Source organism: Gorilla gorilla, chromosome 6, assembly GCF_029281585.2.
Source record: "Gorilla gorilla gorilla isolate KB3781 chromosome 6, NHGRI_mGorGor1-v2.1_pri, whole genome shotgun sequence".
In the NCBI taxonomy this organism is placed as follows: Eukaryota; Metazoa; Chordata; class Mammalia; order Primates; family Hominidae; genus Gorilla; species Gorilla gorilla.
In genome coordinates this window covers 15,318,129-15,328,249 of record NC_073230.2, presented here as the reverse complement: position 1 = coordinate 15,328,249, position 10,121 = coordinate 15,318,129, and the positions used below count along the sequence as shown (strand labels likewise).

General features: G+C 37.6%; 1 protein-coding gene across 5 annotated transcripts in view; it reads right to left on the bottom strand.

Annotated features, from left to right (window-relative positions):
- Positions 1 to 6,853: 6,853 nt before the first annotated feature.
- UMAD1 (UBAP1-MVB12-associated (UMA) domain containing 1) overlaps positions 6,854 to 10,121 on the bottom strand; it is a 236,817-nt gene continuing 233,549 nt past the window's right edge. For all 5 annotated transcript variants that reach the window (XM_019031324.3, XM_055347214.2, XM_055347213.2 and 2 more), the window contains one exon: positions 6,854 to 8,796. In XM_019031324.3, coding sequence (XP_018886869.2) covers positions 8,539 to 8,796 — 258 coding nt within the window. In that variant the 3' untranslated portion in view covers positions 6,854 to 8,538. The remainder of the gene's footprint in view (positions 8,797 to 10,121) is intronic.

Below are 10,121 nucleotides of genomic sequence, written 5' to 3'. Positions count from 1 at the left end.
AAAGAAAAGGTAGAGAAGAGAGGCAGAGGCAGAATTCTGAAGAACACCAAAATTTTACAAGTGAAAACAAGTCCCCAAAGGTCTAAAATGGAATGGTCACAGAGATGGAAGGAACACCAGAAAAGGTGTCATAGACATCAAGGGTGGAAGACAATTTCAAGAGAGTAGGATTAATCAATAGTGATTAATTGCCTCAAAGAGAGATAGCCTGGGCATGGTGGCTAATGCCTGTAATCCCAGCACTTTGGGAGGCCAAGGTGGGTGGATCACCGGAGGTCAGGAGCTCAAGACCAGCCTGACCAACATGGTGAAAACCCGTCTCTACTAAAAAAAAAAAAAAAAAAAATTAGCCAGGTGTGGTGGCACAGGCCTGTAATCCTAACTACTTGGGAGGCTGAGGCTGAGGCAGAAGAATCGCTTGAACCTGGGAGGTGGAGATTGCAGTGAGCTGAGATTGTGCGATTGTGCCATAGCCCTCCAGCCTGGGGGACAGAGTGAAACTTCATCTCAAAAAAAAAAAAAAAAAGAGATAAAGGCATTTGGCAGGCTTTAGAGGTGGGCCGAGTATAAACCAGTTCAGGGGAGGTTCTAATGAGGGACGCAAAATCAGATTGCAGAAGTTGACAATGAATAAAAAGTAAGAAACTGGAGGCACAAATATAGACCACTCTCTCAAGAAGCTCGGTTCTAAAGAGAAAGAAAAAAGAGTTGATAGTTGGAGTTAGACAGGAAAGCGCTAAACATGTTCACATGACGAAGGGATAGAGCTGGCTGAGTGGGAAATGTAGGACAGCGACGTAGGAGAGTACTGAAACAAAGGTGCACTACTGCTCCTGGAAAAACCTTTTTTTTAAAAAAAGAAGGTCATTAAAAATACTCAAATGTGCTTGGAGGCAAGCAAATGAAAAAGGAAAACATTTTTCAAGGACAGGTCAGATAGGACTAATAAATTCTGGGACAGGAATACACACTACCATAACCAAGAACACACAAGGGAAACTTGGCAGCTAGATAAAACCTCAGACCAACATACACTGTATTGTCTAGAATCAGCTCTTACTCATCATGAAGACATACGTAGTCATTATGGGCAGAGGAAAACACAACCTGAGAAACATGGAAAATACCCAAAACAGATAAAAGGCACAATTTGTAGAGCCTGGTAAGCTAAGCATTATTTTCAACTGCACAAACACAGTTCTTCCCAAGGCTGGAGAAATGACAAAAGTTTTTAAATTCTATTCCTTTGCTTTTGGGAAATCTCCTGTATAAATAACTTAATGATTGATTTCATTGGTTCACTCATTCATTCAACAAATCCTGACTGAGGATTTATCACGTGCTAAGCGCAAGCCCAGTCAGAGCACTGATTCTTAAGTGAAAGAGGGGATGGGGGTTAATCTTTGAAAAAGTGCATTCAATTTACCTATGATCTTTGTAATAGAAAACACAAACTATAACCTGTCAGAAATCTTGGCTGGTGGAATATATAGAGGATACAGTGAAAAAACACCGCAGGTCACATTAGTTTTAAAAGCAGGACAGACATTGGCCCCAGGACTGAAGCATTTCTCTTTAGAAGGGATTCAATATGAAGATAAAATATGTAGATTCCTTCCTCCTCCTTGAAGTTCAATTTCTAATTTCAGGATATGGAATAGGCAAAACATAGAAGAAATATCCAATTAATTTGTGGAGCTATAGACCTGTATTTTTTTTCTCTAACCTACGGACCATCTGTTCTCTAAGTTTCTTACCGGGATCATTCCATTCTCTAAATCATCTTCATTTCTTCTACATCTTTAGGGTTGCCTACATCTTTAGGGTTAGGAAACTCAAACAGCTACCTGAGGTAGAAACTTCCAGATTTGCTTTACAGACAGTAGCTAAGTTTCCTGCGAAAAGAAGAGGAAAGTTTAGTGTTCCTGTTTTAAGCTGTGTTAATTGATGGCTACAACTGGTATAGTGTGAGATAGAAGACTACATACAGTCTAGTCTGTTCCAGGCTCAAAAATATGTGTGGATAAACACAAATTCTCCTGAAGATCCAAAAGAAGGATGAGGGGAGAAGCCTACAGGAAGAGAATGAGTATTTAGGTTTCATCTTATACCAACTGCCTGTGTGCATTTCGGCATCCATTTATTTATTTATTTTTGTCCTGAGAAGGCCTATTCAAATGACTAAGTTAACAATATCACACACAACATGTTAGCGTACAATGTACCCTGTAGGTGTAAAAATTCACCTTTGTTTTGCCCTTGTTCTTGAACAAAAGCTTCTTCTTTGCTAGCCTCCCAAATGTTCCCAGCCATTATGTAGAAATACATTCATTTTAAAACAAAATTAATTATGTACCTTTTGAAAAAATTAAAAGAAAAACCATACACATAAACACACATATGCACAATGACATTGACATTACCCTGTTCCTTCTCCAATGTGCCTCAGAGTTATAGCCAACACCTGTGGCCACACAAGGGGCAGATTTGGCAGCTGTAGAACCCAGATTCAGACACTGGATTGGACATCCCTGGCAGCAGTCCTAAGTTGGAACCTGTCTCCTTAACTGACCTCTGAAATGCTCTGTTGTCTGACTCCCTTTCTGGCCTGGGTAGTGACTTGCAAGCTCTCTGTTGGGGCTGGGCAACTGATGGTTTGTTCTGGATGCAATTATCCTTTGCTTTACCTTTGATTGTAAGACATTTATTTATTTACTTATTTTTTGTAAGGGTGAAAATTGGGATTGGGTAAATTCTTGACAAGGAATTATATTCAAGTTTCTTGCAAAGACTAAATAAGTTGTTTTTTGTTTTGATTGTGTCTTTCCCAAATGAAACTGAATGAGATCCACTCATCAAATTTACCTTTTAGCATGCAGTGAGCTTTCGCTAATGAGAAGTAAAATTATGAGATTCTTGGGCTCTTTTCCCCTCCAAAAGAAGACTGGTTTCCTTTTATTGCTGCTTCTTCTTCTTCCTCTTCCTCTTCTCCTTCTCCTCCTTCTCCTTCTTCCTTCTTCCTTTCTTCTTCCTCTTTCTTCTTCTTTCTTCTTCCTCCTTCTCCTCCTCCTCCTCCTTCTTCTTCTTCCTCTTATTGCTTCCTTCTCCTTCTCCCTTTCTTTTTTTTTGGCAGGGTCTCACTCTGTCGACCAGGCTGGAGTGGCACAATCACGGCTCACTGTATCACTGCAGCCTCGACTTCCCCAGGCTCAGATGATCTCCAACCTCAGCCTCCAGAGTAGCTGGGATTGCAGCTACTAAGCCCAGCTAACTTTTTTTGTAGAGACGGGGTTTCACCAGGCTGCCCAGGCTGACTTCTACTGCTTCTTAAAACTACCTCTTAATGTTGAAAATGAAATCCATCTTTCTGCAGAAGATTAAGGAGGTACAATTTTATTTTTGCTATTACTGAAAAAAAAAGTCTCACTTTTTATAGAGAAGAGCTCTTTGTATCATGAGTTGTCCTGATTCTTTAAAGAGGAAATAATGACATTACAATCTTATCTCCATACTATTTGCTGAAGAATGACATTATTTATAAGATGCAACCATCTTTGGAATAAGGTAGGAAAAGGCCAGGTATCTACGAGGCCTCCACTTACAATGCAACACTGTTAGCCCTACAAGGAAGGTCTGTGGTATATATAGTTATTTGTGGCAAGCTAAGGAGATACATGCCTGACATTAACAGGAAGATAAATTTTGAGGAAACCATAGAATATACTATCGTATCCAACATAAAATGGTATTCATCTGCACCATGTAAAATGTTCCAAATTTTATCGACTTTCATAAAAATGTAAATATGTCTCTTGGATAGCACTGATTAAGACTTGGAAAAAGATTGAAGATTCCTGAGTTCATACTAATATAAACAATTGATAAATAAATTGGGGAAAAGACACAAATCTCTCATGCAGAAGAATTCCAAATAATTTATGTGCTAGTTGCCTTTCAAGGAGGTGGAGTTTAATTACCCACTCCTTGAGTGTGGGCTGTGCTTTGTGATTTAATTCCAAAGAGTATAGAAAGGTTGGGGGGAATAACTTTTGCAGTGGAGAAACCTGAGAAGCACTACTTTGGCCAGGTATTCAAAGTCAGCATCATCAGTAATAAGTCATGTTTATAGCTTATACTACTCTCAATACGATATAATCTCACTGAAGGGCGTATCACCTTTTTAATATTTCTCCAAAAACCGATATCCCTAGTCTAACCATGTGAAAACATCAGATAAACCCCACTTGAGAAATATTCTACAAAATACTTAACCCGTGCTCCTCAAAACTGTCAAGGTCATCAAAAATAAAAAGTCTGAGAAACTGTTGAAGCCAAGAGGTGACTAAGGAGATATGGCGACTAAATAAATGTAATGTGCTATCCCAGAAAGGCTGCAGAAGGAGAAAAAGGACATTAGAGGAAAACTATGAAATCTGAACAGGGTGTGCAGTGTAGTTAATTGCAATGTACCGGTGTTGATTCCTTGGTTGTGACAAATGCACTGCAGTTATGTGACATGTCAACAACAGGGGAAACTAAGTGAGGGGTATACGGGAACTCTCTGTAGTACCTTCATAATTTTTCTGTGAATCTAAAACTATTCCAAAATAAAAAGTTTATTTAAATTTTTAAAAGACTGACATATTGTCATATCGACTGAAACAGAGTTCCCTGCGTCAATCAATACCTCTTTCTCTCTTTCCCACACACACCTATCTGCCAAACCATATGGCATAAAGAGTCCTTTTCCTGAAACATAAGAATACTTAATCCTTCAAGCCAATGTAGTATGAATGGAATTGGACTTATTCTGAAAGTTTTAGATTTCCCAATAATACCTAGGTCATGCCCTCAGTAACATGGGACAAATGCTCAAAAGAGAAATGTCAATAAACCTGTATTTCCCAAAAACTTTAAAAGATAAACCATCCTTCAACTACATTTCCAATAAACTTACATTTTGTGTGAGTTATTGACGTAATTAATAAGATAATTCACTAATCTCTGAAAGAAACATATTCTTTGCTAGATTACTGAGGGCAGTGTTCACTTATTGATCAATTGTTACCATGGGAGGCACAGAGGTAGTCTGATGTACTACGGTTTCAGAACATGAGTGAGATTCTTTCCTTGCTTCTCCTTATCTGTCATTTAGAATTATGAGAAATGAAATCTCTGGGAATTTTAGAAGAATTTTTTCATATTGTTTTGAATTTACCATTTTTCTTTAAGAGAAGAAAAAAATAAGTGTTGACGTCAATGAATATTTACCTTAAAAAACTATTACGGATTTGATCTGCAATTGTTCATAAAAATTGTGGCTTTGTTAACATTTTAATGGTACAATTTTAAAAGTTCAGTTGATCAAAATTTAATTAGCCAGGATAATAAATTGGTCAGAATCGCCTCTCTCATTCTGTTTTTAGGAAAGAATGCAAATGTCTTTAAAGAAAGCTTGGGAAAAAAACACATGCAAGTTCTTGAATATATTTTAGGGCTAAAAATAAGATTCAAGGCTGGGCACAGTGGCTCATGCCTGTAATCCCAGCAATTTGGGAGGCCTAGGCGGGTGGATCATCTCAGGAGTTCGAGACCAGCCTGGTCAACATGGTGAAGCCCTGTATCTACTAAAAAAAAAAAAAAAAAAATTAGTCAGGCATGGTGGCAGGCACCTGTAATCGCAGCTACTTGGGAGGCTGAGGCAAGAGAATCGCTTGAACCCAGGAGGCGGAGGTTGCAGTGAGCCGAGATCATGCCATTGCACTCCAGCCTGGGTGACAAGAGCAAAACTCTGTCACAAATAAATAAATAAGATTCAGTAAAATCACCTGCACATTCTATATCTATAGTACTTTGCAACAATAACATATATTAGGAAAAAGACTGTAATAACGAGAAAAAGAAAAAATGTTCACTATGGAATTCTTAGTTAAGGCAGAACAGTCAACTAACATATTTTAGGAATATTTCTCATAGTAAGGTATTTAATATGGAAAAAAATAACTGGGAAGGAGGGGGATCTACAGTTAACGTAGGTAGCTGTTTTTTTTATGTTACTCTTCAAGAAGTTCAATTAATATGTATTTTGCATTTCATTATAGTATTGTGTGTGTATGGTCAATAACGAGAATTATAACAATCCCTTTCCCGGAATACCGACGATGTGCTAGGCTTTAGGCTGCCAGGCATTTGACATACACCACCTATAACTGAACATAACGCTGCAAGTTATGAACAATTAGTGTTTAACAGTTGAGAGAACTGAGGGCACCAGAAGTTAGGGGACTGATTGAAAGCCCCACAGCTTATAAGGGAGGGAGCCATTACAAACTCTGTCTGGCTGCCTCAATTGCCTGAACTCTCTCCCACCATATCATACAGCTTTGTTATCATATATTATAATTACTAACACTATTAAAGTAGACATTTATTTATCACTAAGTGATTTAAGTCATTTAGTCTTTCTAGGCTTCAATTTTATCTTGGGTAAAATGAAGTTGACTTATTGATTTCTAATGTTTCATAGAAATATTAATTTGTATACAGAATAAAAAATTAAATGGTAATTTTCACAATATTTTTGTTTAAAGAAGAAGATCATTAACATTGGCCCTTACTAAATGTTGTGATGAAGGGATCAATCTAGAAATGCTCATGTCATCTCTCTCAAATCCCTCCAGTCCTATTAAGCCAGGACTAGGGATCTTACCATTTTTAATGTTATTCCTTAAAACTTACATGTAAGAGGAAATTGTATATTTTTCCCAGCACTATACAAACTATATACTTAAACTTTTTGGCTCCTAAAGAATTAACAACTTGCATTCAGATATAAATAATGCAAACAAACCCATTTTTCTGGATCTGAAAATAATCAAAAATTTTATTTTAATTCACATTTATTTAAATATAACATTTTTTATAGACACATGAAGGTACTTACGAACATTTATAACACGGTAGGCACAAATATAGATGAAATGTTTAGGTATTTTCGACAAAATTTCACACAAAATTAGACAAACTGACTATGTGCTTGCATTTAATTTCAAGGGGACATTAACATAGATATTTGAAAAGGATGTTCTTTTACAAAACTACTACAAAATGTTCACATTTGCATCAGTAATAAGTCATATTTCCTAGACTGATGCTTTGTAAGAACTATGTAAAGATCTAATTTAATCATTAACATCATATGGTAACATTATATGTAAATGAAGCATATTTTTGTCAATAGAAATGTTCCTCTAACTTTTAAATAACATAGCTTTTGTATTAAAACCATGCCACATTTATTAAACAAACATGCATAATACTTTAAAACTGGAATAATTCATGTACCTTTATGCACAGTGTTTAGTTTCACTATGGCACTCTATCTTTGTGAAAAAATATACTTAAAACTTGGCACAGAGTTAATAAATCATATTGCTGGTAATCAAAATAAATGGGATTTCAATTTCCCATGACATTGAAAATTCTCTATCACAATTTACCTCTTCCCTTTACAGTTTATTGACCAATGGCAGTTCTGTTTTCATTAAAGTAAGTAATGGATATTCAAGAACTAAAAGTCATATCTAGGTGTTCTGCCTATACTCTAATTGGAAATGAGTTGATTTTAGTTTTTCCAGCAGTAAAGCATTTCCATCTGTATTGTGGCCAACAAATTTCTAAATAAGGGTGTTATCAGCAATAATATGTATCATCATGAAATGTTTTTCTTCAGGAGGCAGAGGGGTTGAAAGGAAATGTGGATCTCTTCATAAACTGGGAACATATGTGGTAAGGAGAGCAAATGGCAACCAAGGCAGAAGCAGGGCAAGTTCTTTGGAAAGCTGGTCAGAGAGCACACTGAAGTAGCAAAAAGGCAGAGAACAAAGGTGGGAACACAAAAATTATTCACGATGGAAAGGGCTGCCATGGGTTTCAGAAAACCGAAATGGGCCACTCCAGAAAGAGCACGCAGAGCAGGTCTAGCATCTTCGTATCAGCAAACTAGCACTGCTGTTTAGGACAAGTTTTAAATTTCCACATCAATGCATCTGAAGAAATTAAGCTAACTGGCAACTTTTTTTCTGAATTCATTCATAAACACTGTGGAAGAAAAAAATTCAGGAATAACACTAATTCAACTTCCTACAAACCAGAGAGGAGACTTCACACCCACTTCTTGCTCAGACTTCAGAGCTCTAGTGACTGAAAAATGCCACAATTCTTTTTCACAGTTCTTCTAAGATAAATTTGAGGTGTTATATTTTGAGAGACCATCTGAAGGAATCGAGTCCTTTCATAAAAACTTCATAGCCTAATTTGTATATTTATTATATGGGAGAAAGGAAGTAGAACTTAAGTTAAATTTGTATACAAATGTACCTTTTTCTTAAAAATAGAGTAATGAACATAATGCTATTTTCTTTGCTTTATGATCCTTGCTGAGGACCTTAAACAGTGAAACGGCAAAGAACATCAAACAGGTTAGATAAAATAGGCGAACATATTTTAAAGCTGTTAAGGTGCAAACAGACATAAAGATTATGAATCACAGAGCACTGAATTTTCAAGAGTGAAATCATACCAAAACCATGATAAGTTTTCGCTGCCATCATAGGAGAGTAAGTGGTCGGGAAGGTCAGTGATGGTGCCCTGTACTGCCAGCACATGCGGGGCCAGGGTGAAGGGTACATCGCTCAGGAGCTCGGCCATTAATGAGCTGTTCTCCAGAGTCTGGCCTGCCTTATTTTCCATCTCAGGGTCTGATACAGTCACACTGGATGAATTTTCTTTGTTGGTCTAAAAATACATACATTTAAAACATTTAGGCCTTGTGAACTTTGAGGTTTAATAATGGTAAATGTGGCATTAATACATCAAAATGATTGAGCAATGTGGACTATATAAATATTCCCAGATTTGAACGCAGCTCTTTACTTTACTTTAGAATTACATTCATCCAAATCTCTGTTAGGCTTTAAAATGAATCCTCAACTTTAACTCAGACTGACCACCCACAGACCCCTTAAACACAAACTGGCCTTCTTGTTATTTCCCTTGCTCAGATAATGTCTGCAAAGTCTGTCTCCGTTTTTCCAAATCCTATGTACGTTTTCAGGCTCTGCTAAATTCTCAGCTGCCCTATAAAATCTTGTATCACTGGAGTACAAAGTGATCTTGCCCATTTCAGAATGCTTATGGAGCAAATTGCCTAAGATGTTATTTGGTGTTGCCTATATGTGTCCTTGCTAATTGCTGTTCCATATGCAAATATATCTTATCTCCAACTAGACTATAGGGTCCTTGAAGGCAAGCAATCTATCTGGCATATCTTTGTATTTTCAACCTTGCACACTTTACTATTTGACAGTAATATATATGTACTCATAATTTATCTCTAATGTATACCATGAGTATTGATTGTCTGATTGTCATTGGAACTAACCTGTTATGTCACAAAAGTTACGCAATTTTTAAAAAAAGGATATATCTTGTTCAGTTTCTTTACAATTAATATATCTTGCAAATCACCTAAATATCAATCAATAGAAGAATGGATAATAAACTGAAATTTATTTACAGCAGTGAAGATGAATGGCCTGCCACTACAAGCACCTGGAACCTAACTCAAACCAGCCTGGGCAAAAAAATGGCTCCCCCCTTGACCCTCAGTCTCAGGCAGAATAAAACTCCCAAGTCTTTACAGAGGCCTACTAGCTCCTTTGCCATCTGGCTCCAGGTGTGCTTCTGCCCTCATCTCCAGCTCGTGTGCCCTGGCCTATTCCTCTTCAACGCCACTGTCTCCTTGCTAGTGCTCCTTGCCAGTGCTCCTTGCAGGTGCTCCTTGCAAGTGCTTGCTCGTGCACACCGAGCCTGCTTCTGCCTCAGGGCCTTTGCTTTCCATTCCCTCAGACCAGGACACTCTTCTCCCAGACATACACAGGGCTACTTCCCTTACCTCCTTCCAAGCACTAGCCCAGATGCCATCTCAATGAGGCCTTTTCTCACTTACATAAAACTTACTTCTACGTGGTTTTTGTTTGTTATTTTTTTGAGACAGAGTCTCGCTCTGTCACCCAGGCTGGGGCGCAGTGCGTGATCCTGGCTCACTGCACCCTCCCCGT